Source organism: Erythrolamprus reginae, chromosome 3 (genome assembly GCF_031021105.1).
Source record: "Erythrolamprus reginae isolate rEryReg1 chromosome 3, rEryReg1.hap1, whole genome shotgun sequence".
NCBI classification, from domain to species: domain Eukaryota; kingdom Metazoa; phylum Chordata; class Lepidosauria; order Squamata; family Dipsadidae; genus Erythrolamprus; species Erythrolamprus reginae.
In genome coordinates, this window is record NC_091952.1 from 210,359,295 (window position 1) to 210,381,335 (window position 22,041).

The 22,041-nt window shown below is 38.0% G+C and overlaps 1 protein-coding gene across 2 annotated transcripts; it reads right to left on the minus strand.

Moving 5' to 3' along the window:
- Window positions 1-1,259: 1,259 nt before the first annotated feature.
- Window positions 1,260-22,041, minus strand: LYPLA1 (lysophospholipase 1). 2 transcript variants are annotated; one of them, XM_070747752.1, is made up of 9 exons: window positions 21,768-22,041; window positions 17,695-17,726; window positions 15,703-15,768; window positions 11,490-11,537; window positions 10,718-10,788; window positions 7,865-7,938; window positions 6,568-6,669; window positions 5,418-5,594; window positions 1,260-4,476 (listed from the first exon to the last, which is right to left on the minus strand). In XM_070747752.1, the coding sequence occupies exons 1-9, from the start codon at window positions 21,834-21,836 to the stop codon at window positions 4,423-4,425; spliced, it is 693 nt and encodes a 230-aa protein (XP_070603853.1). In that variant the 5' UTR covers window positions 21,837-22,041; the 3' UTR covers window positions 1,260-4,422. The 2 variants fall into 2 exon arrangements, with proteins under 2 accessions (XP_070603853.1, XP_070603854.1); XM_070747753.1 differs by lacking the exons at window positions 17,695-17,726; window positions 21,768-22,041 and having other exon boundaries at window positions 15,699-15,762.

Below are 22,041 nucleotides of genomic sequence, written 5' to 3' on the forward strand. Positions count from 1 at the left end.
TGTTTGTTGACTAAAGAAGACAACTAGTGATTGCTGGTTTACTAATTTAAATTGTCAGAATGGTTTTGCAATTGTGTGTGCATTGGGATTTCATGGAGATGGATTTATATGTAGTAATTCTACTTTCCATTTTAAACTGTAATAAAGTACAAAGCTGCCTGAGCTCATTTTTTATTCATGTGAACTGTATACCACCAAAAAAGCTATTACAGAAGATTAAAGTTCACAAAGCATATGTAGTTGTATTCTTGCAGCAAAAACAATGCTACAAAATATATATTTTACTCACCATAGAAATAACTGATTTTTTTTTTTGTATCTATCTTGCTTGTGCATATTTATAACTGCAGTTTGAATTATGTGTTCAACATTGCTGGCTTTGTTGATACACTGAGTCACACAACCAAAGTTTGTAGCCAAATTTTACAGAAGCCCGTCTTTTATGGATTGGTGAATTATACAATATGAAAATATACTGACCAAGTATTGATTTATCTAACCATGGATAAAAGTATAGTGCAAATGTGACTAATTTTGCACTATACTAGTCGCTCCGAGTCCATGGAGACAGCATACAAATCTAATAAATTAATTTTAGTATAATGGTGTCACCAAGTCTTGGTATTCTGCATCAGCTATATAAAATGACTGATTTAACCTAATTTTTTATCCTGTTTAAAAAGCAATCCAACATAAACACATCTTCTTTATCCTATTTTTCCCTACAATTCTGATAGATTGGGATAAGAGCCAGTCGCCAGGCTTTCATGTTAAGGTGGGACCTGAACTCATGATCTTCTGCTTTCTAGTGCCTTTACCAGTACATCACACTGGCTCTTTAGTTTATGATATGTAATGCTACATATTTTGCTTAATATCTTATAGATATCTGAAGACATGCCTGTTAAAACACAAACAATTGGATAATTTTTTATTTTATGGCAGTGAACCTGATCATTACAGTATCTTAGTGAAAAGTATGAATCCAAATATTTTCTCATGTTTTTTAAATTATATAACTGTTACTATATCTCTTCAATCAGGGGTGTCAAACTCAAGGCCTCTAGGCCAGACCCGCAGGCCACCCTGGAAATAGAACTTGACAGTGGTGCCTCTGATAGTGAAAATGGAACTCCGTTTCAGTTTGACACCTGATCCACAACGCTCTGCTAGTGAAACTTGGCCACACATACCACCCCCAAGGTCATACACAATCCTGATGGCAGCCCTTGTTAATGAAACCAAATTTTACACCTGTCTTCCATGAACAATTTATTTTTTTCTTGTTTAATAGTTGTAGATATGCATATAAGGGGTACAGCATTTGTCATACAAGAATTGTTTCACTCATTGATTGTTCAGATTTTATTCACAGTAATACATTACAATTTCCACCTTAGGTGTTTTCAGTAGAAGATTTCTTGCCATAAACATAGTATAAAATAAAAGTGTCCTCTTAGCTATGAACCTCCTAAAATATAAGATAAAGAAAAGCCAAATTGTTTATAAAATACTCCAGCCTGAACATATGGCTTCATTTACATCCTATACACGCTTTCTGGAAACAATATTTGACAGTCAATAGCACCTATTTACTAAAAAATGCATTTAGAATTTACTGAAGTGCAATACATTTCCTAAGGCAAACATTAAATTAACAGACCATAAAATTCATGTTAGAATAGAGTATGCCTTCAGCAATTCATTCACTGCAATGAACAATGCATTTCAAGATAAATTAAAAAGTAATCCTATCAATTGTCTCAGTATTTAAGGTACAATATAATACAATAAAGATTTTTGTTTTATTTAAACATTCCAATTAAGAATCATTTAATACTCAGTACTATAAAGTTTAATTGTTTAGCATACAAGTATTGTATGTCAGATTCCAAAGTAAACTGAACATTATGTGGGGACTATTATATTTTGATGTCAGTAGTTCTGTATAGTTTTTTTTAAGTTAAAAATGAAATTAATCAAAGGTTTGGTTTGCATTTCTGATGTTTAAGAGAACTAAAGCAGTTACCCTTACATAATAAATACTTTAAGACTACTATCTGATAAGCCAATATTCAAAAATCTTGTATGTTTATCGCTTAATAAAAATTTTCTGAATACTGTCCAGATGCTTTCTTGGAGCATGTAAGCAACTAGTCTCTAATAAAAACAAACTGATAAAATCACTGTTCCCATATTCAAGTCCTATGTACACAAACTCTAACAGAGATTCCTATAATTAAAATAGTTCAGAGGTGCTTTCAATACAGAAACATTTACTTCTTTCAAGAGCCAAATTCAGTTCATTAGAATCCAGATTCTGCATTTTAAAATATTGTTTCAGGCTGCAACAACTTAGGTTTCCTTGCTTTCCAAATTCTATCATATATCTAAAGTACGTCCAATTAAACCTCCATGATATTGGCAATACACACCAGAAAAAAAAAAACAATTTGAAGTTGAAAGCATAGCTTTCTTGACCAGTTCTTTAAGCTGGTATATAGATTGCTCTCAGTTTAATTATCTAAAGGCCCATCAAGTATCCAGAAACATTCCAGAACATAGACAAAAGCATCAAAGGCCATGATTATCTATTCCACCAACATGTAATTGCAGTTACATTTTTAATTCTGCATTTAAATGATTATAAGCTGCAGATATAAGTGATTCCATTAGATTTTATGTCTCCTGTTAAATAAAATCACATTAATGAATAGAAGAAATTTCAGAAGTGCCATTTCACCATCAGTAGATACATAGTAGCAATATGAGGCAACCCCCCCCCCCCCCCCCAGCAATATTGGGATTTGGTGAATGGCTTGAAAGAGAACATGTCCAGTTTTTTCCCCACATACAATATTGACCACAAAATTTGTACATTATTTCTAAAGGACTTTTACAATTATGCTTAGAATTGTGGATATTTTTTATTTCTATGTACACAAAGTACATATAGAAGTAATATGTATGTATAGAATTAGATGTGTATATGTACAAAACTTGGAAGGTGTATTTATCTGAAATACAATTTCAAGTCTTATTAAGAATTTAGATGTAAAATTTGTCATGACAAGGGTGAAGTATCACCTTATTTCTGAATGACCTGGTCCAGGGACATTGAAACTGTTGCTTGCACAAACTGTTCCAGAACAGCTGTGTGACTAGTTTAAACAGCTAGTTTCTGTACCACACCAAACCATGCTTTGCTATTCAGTGGTGGAAGAAACAACAGACCAGCCAAGGCTGAATGGTTACCTTGGTGATGGCATATTGGGTATCAGTCGCAACGGGAGAAGAGAAAGCAAATGGCAGTAAAATCCTCTCTAGGGTGGGTAGAACAGACAGGCAATGTGATAGCCTATGCTGAATATCAGGGGTTGTAGTTGAAGGCAGGCCATGGAAAGAGCAATGAGATGGCAGGAATGCATATGCCATGCTGAGGAGGAAATAATGTGTACCAGTCTTATCCTAACTTTCTCCAAAAAACTACTCTGGTATCCCTCCCTCCTGATTGTTTTGAATAACCAAACATTACATTTCTGCTGAGCTGTGGCAGATTTAGAACAGCCCAAATTTTCAGAGTGATCTTCTTCAGCTTTAAAATAAAATATATTTTGTATGCACCCCTTCTCTTGTCTCTTATACTCAGTTGATTGTCCAATGCTTTAAACAACCTTAATTTCTTGTTTGATTTTTTTAAAGCAGAACAAGTTACAACTAATACATACAATATATTTTCTGATTTTGATTTTTAAGAAGTTATCTACTTAAGAGCTTTTGAAAGCTCAATTTTTGCAATATATTAAAATGTCTAATGCTTTTTATTATATTCTATGTGCAATTGAGTGACATCTTTGCTTAAAATTATCTCAGTAAGGGCAGCTGAATGAGAAACATGTTATAGGGATAAATACTTTTTCAAAGATTCTAAGTAGTACGGCACACATTTAAGATAAAACACTGTATTCCTACCAGATGTAGGGATAATTTAAAGATTTGAGTCTTACCTTGAACATGCAATACTGGTTAAATGTGAACGTTAAGAATACCCGTTCTACCACTGCATGCTTAGTTTTTATATACTGCATATACAAGTGTCAATTTAGCAAGTAGTAATATAACAGGATTTGGGAGGGGGGGATCTTGCTCTGAATTATAAAAGGGCCCCATAACTTTAAATTTGGAATGATCTAGCAAGGAAGAGAATATCTAATTATATTTCAATATGGCTTCCCACTGCCATATATCTATGTTATGGCCAATGAGATTTAAAAGGAGTTTTGTTTCTCATGAAGTTATAATTTCTAAACTTTGCAATACAGTTAATACTGTAGGCACAGAGATGCTTTAGAAATAGCTACATGAAAAAACAATCTTGTACAGATGATGCTGGTGCATTTAACCTAAGAGTTAACACATATTTCAGTCAATCGGAGGTAGGTTCTTGTCAATAAATTCCTTCACATCCATCATTTCCTATTTAGGAATGAAAAACAGTAAATTAGTTTAGATGGTTTAATACTAATATTCTCTTAATTTTCAACTTGTCTGGATTATAGTTATAACAACCAGTTACAGTGGTATCTCTACTTAAGAACTTAATTCATTCCGTGACCAGGTTCTTAAGTAAAATAGTTTGTAAGTAGAAGCAAATTTTCCCATTGGAATCAATGTAAAAGCAAATAATGCATACAAACCCATTAGGAAAGAAATAAAATCTCAGAATTTGGGTGGGAGGAGGAAGAACAGGAGGACAGTCGCTGCCCAGAGCGAAGGGAGCGTTTCTTTTCTCTGGGCGTTGGCAGAGGTTTATTCCCTCTCCAAGCGCCCAGACAAAGAAAAATGCTTTGTTCGCTCTGGACTGCCAAAGCCTCCTTAAGCACCACCAAAAGGCTCCTCTGGAAGCCCAGAAATGAGCAAGATGGCCGGGATTAAAGGGGGAATGGCAGGAAACTGGCATGCCTTCGCTCTCAAATTTCCTGGGAAATTTTTCCAGGTTCAGGTTCTTAAGTAGAAAAAAGTTCTTAAGAGGAGAAAAAATCTTGAACACCCGGTTCTTATCTAGAAAAGTTCTTAAGTAGAGGAGTTCTTAAGTAGAGCTCCCACTGTATATTGAAGTAATTGCCACTGAATTCATTGTCACTGAACTCATATTATCACAATTGTCAATGTCAGCTTGCCATAAGCAAAGTCAATGAGGAAGCCAGCAGGAAGTCAAAAGTTGCCTTCATGTGAGTGTCTCACTTAATAACAGACAAGGTCCTACTTAATGATAACAAGGGGGGTTGTTGTAATTATCACCACTCAGTTCCATGGGTTGTATGTCACAAAGGAGTTCCTGCTCCCAATTGCTTATACCTCTTAAATTATTTTTTCTTGATTAAAATAACTCATTCTTAGTGTAAAACAATCATTACCTCAATACATGAGCTATGCATCATGCCTGAGTACATTTTGAAAGTTATGTTGCCAGGGTTTAACATTTTCTTTAGTGTTTCAGAAGTCACACTTCCAAACATTAAAGGAACCAAAGGATCACTGTCACCATGGCACTGGAGAATAGAAATGTCTTTGTTGATGCAATTGATGGAATCCTAGAAAAAATGTTACAAAAAGTCACGTTGAGAGTAAAGCATATTACACAAGCTGTTTATTTGTTATATGTTCATATTTTTATTTCAGTCTACCTCTATTTTTATTTCAGTCCCCATCCCATTTACCTACATAATCATATAATATGGAATGCTACGTAGAGACAATATTTGGTTGGTATCATTTACTAAGTTTTGTGACCAAATAAGAATTCAAATTTCAGGTTCTTTACCCAGGACTTTACATTTGTTGTTTTTGAAATTTTTTGGAATCTTATCTTTGATTTTCTGGCACACAGTGGGATTTATTAGTCCCTTTAAAGTTACTGCAGCATTATTTGTAAAACAAAATAAACAACAATAAGAATTATTATTAACCATTTGTAAACTGTCCAAAATTGCTGGCAATCAGACAGCATATAAATTTTAATAAATTATTATGGTTCATCACAGTCAGCCAAATGTTTCCGATGTATTTGGCATTTTTATCAATCTACAAAGTCTTTTCCAAGGGCCTGAGATAGGCAGTTGTTGATGTTCGTTGCAGGATGTAATCTATTCCAAAGCTACCTTTTGCAACTGATCAATGATGATTTTGTTAATGCCAATGGTATTCAAGTGCTGCTCCAGTTGTTTTGGGATTGCACCAAAGGTGCCTATTACTATTGCTATTACTTTTGCTTTCTTTTTCCACATTCTATTTCTATTTTCAGGTCTTTTTATTTTGTGATTTTTCTCCAGTTCTTTCTAATCTGCTGCCTTCAAGTACACCCACTATCCAGACTTCCTATTTACTCAGTATTCCAACATTTCATTTAAAGTCATTCAATATATTGTGTTCATGAAATGCTGGTTATATTTTTCCATATTTATCCAACAAAGGAGAGGATCTTAAAGATGCTGTTAAAATGCTATTAGGAACGTATATTTGATACTATAAATAAAAAAAATATTTTTTTTATGAAACCAATACTACCTGTGGAAATGAAGTCCGCAGTGGAAGCCAACAGCTGAGTGCTATAACACCCCCTATCTTCTGTTGTGTTGTAAGAGCAGTATATAAAGATAAAGCTCCTCCCTAATAAAAACCAAGGTAAAGTCCATTAGTAGAGCTTTAATCAAATACTGAACAAACACAATTTACTTTCAAAAACATGAATTTCAATTATATTTATTTTATAATATTTAAGAAACTAGTCAAAACATTTATAACGCAGTAGCATTAGTTGTTGGATTTTCACATTGACTAGTTTAAAAATATAGAAACACTTGCCAGCAATACATTTCTATCTCTTACACGATTAACTTTTGTCAATCGTGTATCACTTCCAAACTTCTTTTGTTAACTATGAAGCATTTGTTATGCAACTGATATGTCTTATAAGAATTTTAAAGGACATTAAGAATTTATGGCTGTAGTCAAGTCAATATTTATCTGACTTCTGAGTGCAAACTGTAAAACTGTGAACCTTTGTTTAAAGGAGAACTATCTTTGCTTAACCCAATTCATAAGGTATTTGAATGTAAATCATTTTATATGCCCTATATATGTATTATATTATCCCTTGCACAATTTCTTGTTCATGTTCATTTAAGAAGCCAGTGCTTGATTTGAACATGGAATTAGGTTATTAACTGGAAATCTAACAATACTATTTGTGTCCCAAAAATGTCAGACAAATAAGACAGAATTATTTTAGTTCTGCTATACTGTACAAGAAAGATTTATCAAGTAAAAAGCATTGTTGTTCTGTTCTGTTCTATTCTTCATTTGTTATGAACTATGCAAAATATATTTTGGATAATACAAAATTACCAGTATGATAAAAACAATAATAATTTATATGTCACCTCTCTCCCGGTGACTATACATATATGTGGAAACTTCTGTTTTAGTATTTGTATTGGTCTGAACATCGTTATTCATTCTGTACTCTGAAGGGAAAAAGAAATTTAAACAAGCATATCAAACCTTGCCAGTAAAACTGGATTGTATTCATGCTGCTACAAACTAAATACCTACAATAAGAAAGCATGGACCTAAATAACACCTGAAAAGGTATTTGGGAACTTTTTGTGGAATCAATATTGTAGAATCAATACAAACTAAATACCTACAATAAGCACGGACCTAAATCACTAAAGGTGTTTGGGAACTTTTTGTAGAATCAATATGGTTAAAAGAATAACTTGAAATCCAAATAATCAGTTGTTACAATAGATTTGCCATACTGGTAGTTTTCATAGAATTGGAATTTTTATATCAGTATTACCTGAGAAAATCCTCCCAAAATTATTCTGTTTGAAGGTATTCCATTCTTTACTTCTTGTTCTATAATTGTATTCACTGAAAGAAAGAACTGAATGTTAATTATGTTTATAATAGAAAGATATTATGGATACAATACTTATTTAATGATTATTTAGTTCCCTCCACTTTGGACTTTTCACTTTAGGGTGGGTAGAGGTTGACATATTAATTTTTATTGTTTACTATTCTATTTTCTTATTTAATTTTGGAACTATACAGATTCCATTATTTTAGCATGAAGCCTACAGAAAATAATTGACTATATTTATGCAATAATTACTTAATATTAAATGTGTACTTTAAATTATGATAAATTTCATTTTTAGGAAGCACTTAATTGACTGTATTACAATGTATTTTATTATAACCATAAAAATACATTATTTTTTTGTGTGTAAAAATAAGTGATACAACAGTGTGTGTGTATCTTATTGAGGCAAAGGATCAACTTGAAACAGAAGACTCTAGGGTTAAAGCAATGGTGAAAGAATCCAAGAAATATAAATGAAAAAATATTCATAGTTATTCTTTAAAAAACCATCAGTCTTTATGGAGAATTTCTTTAGAATATGTTATTCTAAACAGTTGATAAAATTTACAGGCAACACAAAGCATTATTAAATCTATCAATATCTCAATATCTATCAATATCTCAAGGCTCTGCTACAAATCATGGCAATGCTTATTTAGTTAGTTATTTAATTATGATAATAATTTAGAAAGGGCATATTTAGACTCACCATATAATTCCAACATTTTATTTCAGAAATCAAATAAATGATATACAATACCTCTACTTAAGAACTTAATTTTTTCCATGACTAGGTTCTTAAGTAGAAATGTTCTTAAGAATAAGCAATTTTTCCCATAGGAATCAATGTAAAAGCAAATAATGCATGCAAACCCATTAGGAAAGAAATAAAATATCAGAATTTAGTTGGGAAGACGAGGAGGAAGAAGAGGAGGACAGTCACTGCCAAAGGAAGAAGGTGAGGTGAGGGGAATCAAAAAAATCCAAAACTTTAAGGCTTAAAAAAAAGAGACTCTGAGACGGCCAGGAGTATGGGCCTCCAATACACCCGGCATGAGGCTGCGTCCTATATAGTTTATAGTTATAGCTATCTGCTGCCTCTACCTTCCCATGCTGAAGGACTCCCCTCTCCTCTCGCTCGCTTTGTAGCCAACGCCTTTCCTTTGCTGTAGTGACTCCTCGGCTGCCCAGTGCAAAGGGACTATTTCTTTTTTCTGGCCACTGGCAGAGGTTTATTCCCTCTCCAAGCGCCCAGAGAAAGGAAAATGCTTCGTTTGTCCTGGACTGCCAAAGCTTCCTTAAGCGCCATTGAAAGGTTCCTCTGGCAGCCCAGAAAAGCCTGAGATGGCTGGGATTAAAGGGGGAATGGCAAGAAACTGGCCGGGCCTTTGTGCCGCTCTCAAATTTCCTGGGAAATATTTCCTGGCTCAGATTCTTAAGTAGAAAATGGTTCTTCGAAGAGGCAAAAAAATCTTGAACACCTGGTTCTTATCTAGAAATGTTCTTAAGTAGAGGCGTTCTTAAGTAGTGATACCACTGTTGAATCTAATGGCAGGGTTTTGTCAGTCACACATCTGCTTCTACAAGTAATTCTTAATCTCTCCCCCCAAAATGCACTCAAGTTTCTCCAGAGCATACAGGGGATCAAAGGAACAGATTGATAAGAAATCTTGTTAAGTAAGCACAGCACAAACCAAAATTCCCATCAATACTACTGGCCCATTAGTATAATAGTTCTTCAGCTGCAATAATTTACACAAGAATTGTTTAGATTGTGTTCAACAGAATACTAGGGTTGAGCAAGAACTTTCTGGGATTCTGTAAATACGGTCCCAATTTTCAATCACAGCAGAAAAAGAAAGGCTGATATTTATATGACACCCCCTCACCCTCAATTTGTACATTACTTGTGTGTGTATATTTAAAAGGCAGGCAGTATTGGCTCTAGGGAATTCTTGATCTTAGAACAAAGTTTGTAATCTCATCTGACCAGGCAGAAAATCTGGGCTGATTAGAAAAAGAAGATCTTCAACAGGAAGTAAAGGAAGGTATTATATTTAGGAAGGGAAATATATGTCATGTGTACAAGACTGAGGATTCAAAACATAGAAAGGATTTGGGTATGGCCACTGACAAGCTCAATGTGAGCCAATATGTCTCAACTATTTGGGTTGTTTTAGAAGCAGCATATCAAAGATTCATGAAGTCCTTATATCCACATATCTAAAATATTTCATGTCAGAGTCCATCAACAAAGGGTTAGAATTCTCCACCTTAGAGGATTTTAAGAGGTGGCTGGATAGCCATGTTTTAAGAATAGTATGATCTTCCTGATGCTGGGATAGTTTTTGAATCTTTGACTAGATGATTGTGTTTCCTCCCAACTGCACAATTGTGTTTCGTCCCAGCTGCACAATTTTATGAATCTGTATCTTTTGTTGCCATCTACTTATCATCTGGATTTCTTCAGGATAGATGTGGTATTCTCATGCTTGATTTTCACAGAAACCATTCTTGCTATTCAATGCTATTTTTTAAAATCATAAAATATAAGGCATTATTTTCATATGTAGTTTGTTAGCTGACTTACCTATTATTTATTCATTTATATGGCTGTTCACTCAATATACAACTCAACAGTACTGTTTATGTATGAAGATTATTTGCAGTATATCAATGGAACATAGGTAAGTTTACAAAATATAAGTTTATAAATAGGATGGAAATTGGTAAATTTCCAAGCAATTATAATTATCTACTTCATCAAATACAACATGAATATACCATTCTCTGATGCTTGTTTGATTCCAGCTTCATCTTCCTGTGAATCTGGAGCAAGTCCATAAATATTGAACCTTTAATCAAAGTGACAAGACAAAAAATTAGTCAAATGCAGGATAGTTTTTCAGCTTTATATCACTCTAACACTGAAATTGGAAAAAGATCCATCATGTTAAGTCAGACAGATGTTTTCACGCTGGATAGCGAGGAAGCCCTCTGCCCCGCCTTCGCCCCGCTGTTGCCCTGGATACCCCTCTTTTTCTACTTTGTCCTTCAGACTCTCATGCCTCGAAGGGTGTCCAGATCGCGAAAATCGAGCAGCCTTAAAGAACGGAGCTTGTTCGTTTCCAGCTGTGGCGCCCCAAGTCACAACCGGAAGTCTCTGTTCCCTGCTTTATTGGGTTTATGAAATCCAGAATCATTACTGGAACTGATCTGAATTCTTTTCTTTACTCTATGACATTTAAGCTATAGGGCCTGAACCAGAGGGACAAGGCCAATTACAAACTGAGTGCTTGTTTGGGGAGCTACTATTAGTAGCCATCTTGATTCCTTACCCTTTATAAACTATAAACTATAGACAGGACACATTTGTGACCCAATCTGCTATATCTTATCAAATGTGCCATAGGAAATAGAATCAGTGGATAATTAAATCCCTTTCCATTTATTATGATTATTATTGTTTTAGTATAAATCACAGGAATAAATAAGAACCAGAATGTTTCAAACTTAAAAACAAAGAATAGTGAAAAGAAATTAATCCCTCACTTACCAGGAAGGCATGGCCATATTCATGTTGAGAGAAACTGGCATGATGGGCCTGAAAGATTCAAGTTAAAATTCAGCAAGAATGTTTTAAATATTCCCTTCTGCAATTTAACAAATGTTACTTTTTTGTTTTTCCTTTTCAAAATCTTATGCTGTTTCCTAATACATATCTTTTTCTCATTTCTTATCACATTGTAATGATCTATACTAATATCTATTCAAAGTTTGAAGTAGCTTAAGAGGAGTGAAATTCAACTGGTTTGGACCAGCTTGCAGGTACTGGTAGAGGAGATTTGAAGTGGTTTACCAAACCAGGAAAAAACCACTCCTGTTGGCCCCATCCACCACTACTCACCCCTTCCCACTCATCCTCACTCACTCCCTTTGCAGTGAAGGGAAGGGAGCTGTGGCAGCCTGCCTGTCCCTTTAAGTTACTTCCCCAGGAGGGATGGGGCCAGGGGGAGACCATAAAGGGAGCAGCAGCTCCACTGTGAATGGAGGGAGAAAAGTCCAGCTTTTCTCTGCTGCAACTAGTTATAGTTATAGTTTATAGTTTATTAGATTGTCGCCCGTCTCCGAAGACTCGAGGCAGCTCACAACATAACAGTGATACAATACATTACAAATCCAACAATAGAAAAGTTAAATCAATTTTAAAAACATTAATAACATAGTAAAATCCCTAACTATACAATCATACACATTCAGCCTAATCTATCATACAGTAAGGCCGAAAACATAATAAAAAAGGGGAGGTGGTGATAATTATCCCCACGCCTGGCGACAAATGTGGGTCTTCAGCATTTTACAGAAGGCGAGGAGGGTGGGGGCTATTTGAATCTCTGGAGGGAGTTTATTCCAGAGGGCCGGGGCCGCCACAAAGAAGGCTCTTCCCCTGGGTCCCGCCAGCCAACATTGTTTGGTCGACGGGACCCGGAGAAGGCCAACACTATGGGACCTAATCGGTCGCTGGGATTCGTGCGGCAGAAGGCAGTCTCAGAGATATTCTGATCCGATGCCAGTTTGTACCTTTAAGGTACTTCAACCCGCAGGAGGGAGAAGACCGGGGGGGGGGGGGGGGCGGGGGGACCTAAAGGGAGCAGCTCCGCTATGAAAGCAGGGAGAAAAGTTCTGCTTTCTCTCCCGAGTTTTCAACATGGCTGCTTCTTGCCTCCTTCTTGGGCTCATATACACAAAGCAAATATGAAAAGGAGGCAAGCAGCAGCCAGATTGGACACTAGAAGACTTGGCTGAATTTTTACGTCAGTTCGATGGGTGGGGCTTAATGGGCGTGGCTTGGTGCCACCCACCACCTTGCCATGAGTAATGTCATGTTGGCCACGGCCACTCAGTCACGTGACCTCCCCACCACCAAACTACACCTACAGAACTGGTAGGGAAAAAATGTGAATGTCACCCCTGAGCTTAAGAAATTCCAGAGAAGGTGAAATAATTGTTTAAATTCAGGTACCTTGCAAAATTAATCATGAAATATTTTTCTATATACTTTAGGTAAATAGATTTAAAGATCTAAATCTATCAGAAGTCCAATTGTCTTTCTTTCCATTTAATTTCAAGACCCAGTACTCTATTCAATTTCCTGTTTACAAAGAAACCAATACAAACACTAAAATGATGGGATCATAAAGGTTCCACTAATATACCGTCAATCCAAAATAAAAGGGAATTGGATTTAGGGTAAAATAAAATCTCCAATTTCCTGTATTACAGCCCATTGACTGGAGGAGGGGGCAGTTGACAAAGAAAGGAAGGAAAAGGTCAGAAGATGGATGGATGGGGGAAGAGAGAGCGTTTTCTGCTTTATATACTGTAAAGTGGGATGGAACTCTCTGCATGGCAATTCACTGTGGCCAGCTTGCCACAGGACAACTCAACGTCAGATAACTGTAGTATTAATGTTACTAATAATATTAAGACAGGAACAGGTCTAGAGTTTTGTTATCTCACATTAGGTTGCCCTGCGTCGAGTTGTCCCACAGCAAGTTGCCCATGACAAGCTGTCCTGCGATGAGTTGGTGGTGGTAAGATGGCTGCAAGTTGGCCACAGCAAGTGGTCCTAGATCCAACACAATGTGTGGTTACTTGATACACAGGAATTTACAAGGAATACAGTAATACCTTGTCTTACAAACTTAATTAGTTCCAGGACCAGGTTCATAAGGTGAAAAGTTCGTAACATGAAACAATGTTTCCTATAGGAATCAATGGAAAAGCGAATAATGCGTGCAAGCCCAAAATTCACCCCTTTTGCCCATTACTGCCGGCATTCGGATCCTTGTTCGGGGGCAGGTGACGGCAGGGGGTTGGGGTGGACATGATATTTCCAGCGCTGCTGCTGCTTCTCAAAGGGAAATTGCCGCTGCCACTATCCTCTTGTCCTGGCCAGAGGGATGGAATCCGCCAGGACGTGGCAGCCCTATCCTTTGGGAGGGCGGGGCTGGAGCAGAGGGGTGGCTGCGAAGGGGCTGGTTCGGAGAAAGCGCTCCCAGCGAAGGGGCTGTGAGAGGTTTTTTTCCGAGCGCTTTGGGAACGCCTGCCCTGCCTCTTCTGCAGCCCCTTCGCTGGGAGCGCTTTCGTCCAGGGCTGTCAGCGAATTGGCTGCAGGAGAGATGGGGCGGGCATTCCCGAAACGCTCAGAGAAGGCGCTCCCAGCGAAGCGGCTACGAGAGCGCTTTCTCCAAGCACGGAATCCCAGCGGGGGCTGTAATCAAATGTGAAATCCCGGCGGTGAGAGTCACAAGGCAGGGAAATCCCTACAGCAGTCAGAGAGCGCACTTGCAGCAAGATAGCCCATGTACCCGGGCTCGGGTTCGTAAAACGAAAATGGTTCTTAAGACAAGGCAAACAAATCGTAAACCCTGGGTTCGTATCATGAAAAGTTTGTATGAAGAACCTTCATAAGACAAGGTATCACTGTATCTATCTATCTATCTATCTATCTATCTATCTATCTATCTATCTATCCATCCCTCCCTCCATCATCAGTATAAAGATTCTTTTTTTAAAGTAATTTTTATTAATTTGTTTTTAAAAAGCATAATCAAGAAAATATATACGTTGACAGATTTGCAATATTTGCAATACACAAAAAAGAAAATAGAAAAACATACATACACTTCTAAACCAACAAAAAACACCTGGACAATTACAAAATTACAAATAACATAGAAATATCATCAATTTCCTCTAACAGTATAAAGATTCTTATAAGTCAGATTCACTTAACAAACACATTGTTAACAACTGCAGTGATTCACTTAACAACTGTGGCAAGATATGTCATAAAAATGAACAAAATTAACTTAACAAATGATTGACTTAGCGACAGAAATGTTGGGGTCAATTGAAGTCAGAAATCAAGTAGATGTACTCCTCCATAGTGCTTTACAGCATTCTCTGTCTACAATATCAGCATATTGCCCACAACAATCTGGATCCTCATTTTACCAACCTAGAAGGCTGAGTCAACCTTCAGCCAATCAGGATCAAGTTCCTGGTGTGTGGGCAGAATTACTTGCAATACTGGATTCTAATCACTCTGCCACTACAGCTCTTAATTAGGTAGGCTTGAGCTTCTTCAAAATTACGCATGGAAGCAGATTGAGGGGAAAAGAAATTAGTATCACCATGGACTTTTGAAGCCAGTATCTTTATGAGTGGAAGGGCTGCTTTTGCGAGGGACTCTTTATGAAAGAGGCAGGGAACCTTTCTTCCACCTTTAAAGATTTTAGTTAAGTTAGCACTTAAATGGGACAAAAATGGCATGCTGAACCAATGAAAGGAATTTTTGGGGTTCAAACTTAGTTTCCCTTACCCAGCACACAAATTTCCTTCTATACATAGAGAGGAGTTGCCTGCCCTCTTTTGGCAGGGAGCTCTTTCCTTCTGTCCTTTCAATGATTTGCACAGTTGCTTAGTGATTGCACCTGGAAGAATTAGGGTAGCAGTCATTGAGAGGGTGCCTCACTTAAGACTGTCCTCACTTATAACCATAATGGACAAGATAATAATAATAATTATAATGATAATAATAATAATAATTATAATAATTTATTAGATTTGTATGCCACCCCTTTCCGAGGACTCCATTATGGTCGTAAGTCAAAAAGTACCTGTAATTTCTTTCTCATAAATGGGTCACATAAATCTGTCAGACCTGTAAAGAAACAGCAACTAGAAAATATTAACATACTTACGCATGTGGACAAATATACTTTACATGTGGACTCCTAATCCCAGTAAATGCTTCTGCCCAGCCATGCCTATAAAAATATGGAGAACAAATTCCCATTCAAAATCTTCTCAGCTATTGGTACTTAATGTATTTATAATTTCCATTCTCAAATATGGAAATAAGAAAGAACTATTAATAATCTTAACATTCACAATTGTGAAGTAGTCTGTCTTGAATGGAGTCTAATTCTTGGTGATTTTAACATCATGAAATCTTCCTAGCAACAGAAATTGTTTGCTACAAATTTCTTTCAGGATGCTTACAATTTTCCAAACTAGTCTTCCCAAACTAGTACAGCTATGGGATTTTCTGGTAATCACCTATTTAACCTAACCAACTCCAACACTAATTTTTCAAGAGCATTTAAGATCACTGGGATATTCTGACTGTCATAGATTAAATTTACTTATCAAAATAATTACACTGCTCTTTAAAGAGCCAGTGTGCCATGATTTTGTTCCACTTTTGCTTTAAACAGGTAATACCACCAATTGGGACCCAGGAAGCATGCCTTCTCTGTATAGCACCAACTCTGTAAAATGATGTCCACACAGTTATCTATGCCTCTTGCACCTAGTGATGTTCCAAGGAACTTTAAAAATATGTAGGGTTTGGGGTTATGGAATACAATCAGCATTCCATGGAATCTAGATTTTTTAAAATATTTTTTTCAAACTGTAAACTGCCCAGAATCATTCTGCATTTGGCCAGCTCCTAAGAAATAAAAATTTCAAGATGTAAGATCACGTATTACCGTGTTTTCCCAAAAATAATACGTCTCCATAATAAGGTCAATCAGGCTTTTCAGCACAAGTGCTGAAATAACCCCCCAACCGCCCAAAAATAAACCCCTAAAATACTTTCCAGAGAAGGAGGGATATGCAGGGAGAGCAACAGCAAGAACAAATGAGAGGTGGCTGTGTGGACACCCCCATGGGACCAGCTCGACTCTTCGGGGCTCTGCCTACGGCAATTTGAAACAAGCTCCTACCTGCAAGGAAGAGGAGGTGAGCATAGATCCCTGCCTCACTGCCTCCTCAGAGGAAGGAGCGTGTTTGAAAGCGGTGCCAGAGGCAGCCCAGAGGAGCTGAGCCAGTCCCGTGGGGGAGGGGGGTGTACCTGCCTCCCGCTTGCTCTCTCTCTCTCTTTCTCTATGTCCCTACCAGCCAAGAGTGCCCACTGCAGAAAGAGCGGTTCCCGGTTGGAGAGCGACACAGATCTGCATACACGACCCCACAGGACGGGCTCTTCTCCTCTGGGCTGCCTCTAGCAGCGTATGGAAATGTGCTCCTGCTTGTTAAGAGGTGGCAAGGACAGATACAGCAAGCCCACAAGTACAGGACTTGAGCAGCAGACAGGTGCATCCAGCCCATGCCTGTTGCCACTCATGCAGCGGCCAAGGCTTTCCAGACACCTGCCGGAGAAGCCGTGTGCTGGCCTGGAGCTGTTGCCAGCATTCCACAAAGCGGAGGTGCTGGTGCGCCACGACTCTCGGGCACTCACTGCTTGTGCCTCTGTGGCTACTGATGCTGCAGTCCTGCAGTTAGCTACAGAGAGCTGGACTGCCAATTGACCTTGTCGTCCCTTCTGCTCTGGCTCCCGCCTGCCTCCCTTGCTGGCCCAGGCCACTCATCCTACAACTGTCCTCTCCACCTCTTACAGGGGATGCAGGTGAGGGCAATGCATGGGAATCGACTGCAGGAACAGCCACCCCTTCCTCAGTTTTGTGTCCACTGACCCTCCCCATCTTGTCGCTCGAGTGAAGCGGGAGGGGGAAGAAACTCTTGCAGGCTGCCTGAGGCAAAGCACATACTCTTCCTCCTCCCTTTCCTCCTCCCCACTCTCTCTCGCAGGAACCACAAGAAATCTTTCTGTCTTCTATCTTTCTCTCTTCGGAAACGAGTCTTGGTGAGACTCAAAAGTACAGTTTTATTTTAAAAGTCACTTCACTTACCCAGTATCTCCTAATCCATGGAGAAATATGACCTAGAATTGAATAATATATGAATAGCGTTACTACATGCTGGAAATCTAACTGCAATAAAGTGATATAATCCTTTACCTCTGTCACCAATATCTCAACACATATTTCACCAACCAGCCAACCCACAATATTTCCAACATTTTCTCTTCTTTCCTTTACCTGACATCCTTCAGCTGTCAATGCTTAACTTCCACTGCATAGTATACGAGTGTGCTTACCCCATAATCTTCCCAGAACCTTCTCTTCTGCCTTTCTCAACCACTACTAATATTTATTCATTCATTCATTCATTCATTCATTCATTCATTCATTCATTCATTCATTCAATTTTTATGCCTACCTTCTCCTTAGTCTCAGGGTGGCTTACAACATGTTAGAAATAGCACTTTTTAACAGAGCCAGCATATTGCCCCCACAATCCGGGTCCTCACTTTACCCACCTCGGAAGGATGGGAGCTGACTTAACCTTGAGCCGGTGATGAGATTTGAACCGCTGACCTTCAGATCTCCAGTCAGCTTCAGTAGCCTGCAGTACAGCACTCTACCTGATGTGCCACCCCGGCTCTTGACTTTCCCCCCCTCTTCCATAAAAAACCTACTCAGAAAATCTATATTTTAGTCTACATGGATCCATTTTGTTCCATACTTGAACAAAACATTTTGATTTAAGCACAAAAAATCCATGAAACTGTTCATACAGTGTTTTACTATTCATATTGAAAGAAGGTAGAATGAGTATAAAATAGCATTCAGTTCAAGAGCACTTAACTAATTAATAGCACTATCCTAGTCTCCCTTAAAATGAATGAAATAGAGCTATCCTAGTCTCCATTAATTTTAAAAAAATTCAGCAAAAACATGTGATACATACATGCACCCACACCCACACCCATATATATAAAGTGAATGGGTCGAAAGAAACTGGAAGAGTGAAAAAACTGCAGTTATATGGAATTGATGAAGTCTTCAAACAAGATTTGGTCCATAGTTGTGATACCAAAAGTAGATATGAAAAGTTACAGTGAATAGTACTGATGTAAACTACATTTGGTTATATTTTCTTTGCTTGCCTAGTGTCCTTATTTCTTTGCTATGCTATTTTTTACTTATTTGCTACATTTTGCATAGATCTGCTTACCCATAAGAAAATAGTACCTCAGGTAAATATGTAAGTATTATTTTTATCCTTTTTCTTTAAATATTATGAGTGAGTTGACATCATCACTTTTTGGCCACTGGCAGATCAGATTTCATTAATACAGAGATGAAGTTCAGACTTTTTCGGTCAATGTATAACATTTATACCTTTTTACATTAAACTTAATAGCTATACTGAAATAGGATCTCTTCACAATTCCCTTTTGAGTTTATTACTTTGAACAGTTTGGTATCAGTAAATGTAGTCATCAAGTGTTCATTTAAAATTAAACTTTGGGCATCCAAAGATATCCAGCTCTCTACCCTTAATCTAAAATCATAATGATCCAACAATATTGTTAATAGAAAATAGCTGAGAAATATTCTGTGGAGCAGAATCCCATTAAGGACTTCCAGTTTGTCTTTCAGTGACATCGGAAGCCGGACTGCAAGCTCCACAGCCGACTCCAAACACTGCATTTGAGGGTCCCGACTCCAAACACTCTGCATTTGGGGCCTAGGCCTTTCTGGAGAGAGGGTGAAGCAAGAGGAGATGGCAGGAAGGTATCCCCTCTCTGTGATAGTTATAGCTGTTAAGAAGGCAAAATCAGCTTGTTTTAAAGAGTAAGAATGATATGCAAAAGAAGAAAAAGATTTTTGACTACTGTTTAGAAAAGAAGTGAAGTAAAATATATTAATACTAGAAATGTATGTATACTAGAAATGTATAAGGCGGGAAAAGACCATATCTTTGATTGCTGGAATAGAAGAAGAATTGGAGAAAAGGGGGGGGGGATTAAAACAGAGATAAAATAAAATTGGAAAAAGACTAAAAGATAGACATTAAGATGAAAAGAAATGAAATGACAATGAATTGTAACCAATTAAGAAAAATATTGTATGGATGTATGAAACTCAGAAAGCAAATGCATGTGACATGAGATCTAGAAAGACTAAAAATAAATAAAACTTATGGGGGAGGGAGAAGAATCTGATTAAGATGTTTTTCACAAATTTCATAACTTAGCACTTCAAATCATTTTCAGCAATTAGGTGCACAATGCTTTTAAGGCTACTTCTTTAGGACACTCTTGAATGGCAGCCAACAGTAACACAATTCTCACTCATTCACGCTTCAGTTATTTTGATGCAAGAATTCACACCAAGCCACTTTGGAAAGACAATTAAAATGATGAAAAAGTTGTTATTTTCCATCTTAAAATATAAATGGGTCATCTTCCCTATACAGCGTATTTTCAATTTTATGTCATGGACCTGACATGAGGCTACCACTGAAGAGTGTTCAGAGACTTCAGGTGGTGCAGAATGCAATTGCGCATGCTGTTGTAGGTACACCTAGGTACACCCACATTACACCAACTCTCCACGAGCTGCACTGGCTCCCAATTGGTCTCTGAGCACAATTCAAGGTGTTGGTAATTACCTTTAAAGCCCTACATGGCTTAGGGCCAGACTAGCAACCGATAAGATCCCACAGGGTTGGTCTTCTCCAGGTCCTGTCAGCTAAAGTGTCGGTTGGTGGGGATGTGGGGAAGAACCTTCTCCGTGGTGGCTCCAACTCTCTGGAACCAACTACCTCTTGAGATCTGGACTACCCCCCACCCTACTTGGCCTTCCAGAAAGCTGTAAAAACCTGGCTCTTCCGGCAGGCCAAGGACCGTTGATTGGATGGTTCACCATCAAAATCCAGCCATAAATGACATGGCTTTTTTCTTTATGATTGGCTTTAATTTTGGTTCACCATCAAAATCCGGCCATAAATGACATAGGGTTTTTTTCTTTATGATTGGTTTTAATTGGTTTAATCCATTTTCTTAGATTTTACATTGTATGTTTTATTTTTTTGTTGTGAGGGCTGAGAGTCCCTAGGGACTTGGGCGGCATACAAATTAAATTGTGTGTGTGTGTGTGTGTGTGTGTATGTATACACACACATACATATATATAATTTAATTTAATTAATTTTATATATATACTGTATATATAATTTATTCCTTCCTTCTATAAATACTGGTGGGTGGGTAGAAGGCAGCTCAGGTCTCGCTGTGTTCGCCCTAGAACAAGGACAGAAGCACCAGCCTGAAGATGACCAGTGGGACCTTGTCAAAACATAGCCAGAAATCTCTAAATCCTACACTGGAAGAAACCCAAATGTTAAGACCTTCATACCTGTACCCATGAAAATCTAGGAAAACACACACACACACACACATATTATATGTATTTGTATATAATTTATTTGCTTAAAAAAATACTATCTATACCCCTTAAGAACTTACAGAATACTGTAAAACATATTTTTCACAGAGTTTTTAAAGCTTCCTCATAAAGTATTTAAAAGTTTGGAAGAAGGAAGTTACCAATAGCAGCTGTCCTAATTAAATTTCTAAAAGCATGTTTGACGACCCCAGGAAACGAGAGCAGGGTGGACATTGTCAAATTTAAAAACAAAAAACAAAAGCTTTGCTTGAAAATGTCAGTATCAGATAATTAATCTTGCATTCCCGCTATTGGACCAAAGTCCCTCCAGATCGTAAGCAAACGGTGAAGACTCCATAACATCAGAAAAAGCTCAAGCGTTCTGGGACGATGTGGACTTTTCCAGGAAATAAAAGGGGCACCGCGGTCGGAAGCCTTTCAGAGCCATGTCAATAGAAGAGGGCGGCCAAGTCGCCTGTCCGGTCAGAAAATGTCTGCATGGTGGGTGAGTCTGTGCACGTTACTCAAAAGCAAGGCCCGCTGAAGGAAGCCTTGCTCGACCTAAACCGACCCTTCCTCCTCGCCTCTCCTTTTGCCCAACCAATTTATATTCCATTGCGCCTTCTTGCCCCCCTCCCTCCCCCCGAGAGATAAGAACCGCCAGGAAGTCCGTTATATTCACTCACCGCGGCGGTGGCCTTCTTGGCGGCCGGGACAATGGCTGGGAGCGGAGCAGACATGGTGTTGCCGCACATACACTGGGCTCTCCTCTCGCGTCGGCCAGTCAGACACTGACGGGGCGGGCGAGCTGGAAGGGAGGTGTGGAAAAACGGGAGGCCCAGGAACCTTATTGGAACCGGAGAGACGGAGGATAAACTCAGCGGGCCCGCCTCCCTTCCCTGGGAAGGGTTGGGAGGGGGAATTGGTTGCGCGCGCTCCCGCTCTCTCCTCGCTCAGTCG

Coding starts and splice junctions, on each gene's coding strand:
- LYPLA1 (XM_070747752.1), bottom strand. CDS start 21,836: ATGTGCGGCAACACCATGTCTGCTCCGCTCCCAGCCATTGTCCCGGCC. Junction 7,939..10,717: donor CAAACAAGCATCAGAGAATG/GTATATTCATGT, acceptor TCTTTCTTTCAG/TGAATACAATTATAGAACAA. Junction 6,670..7,864: donor TTTTGGGAGGATTTTCTCAG/GTAATACTGATA, acceptor GGTTTTTATTAG/GGAGGAGCTTTATCTTTATA.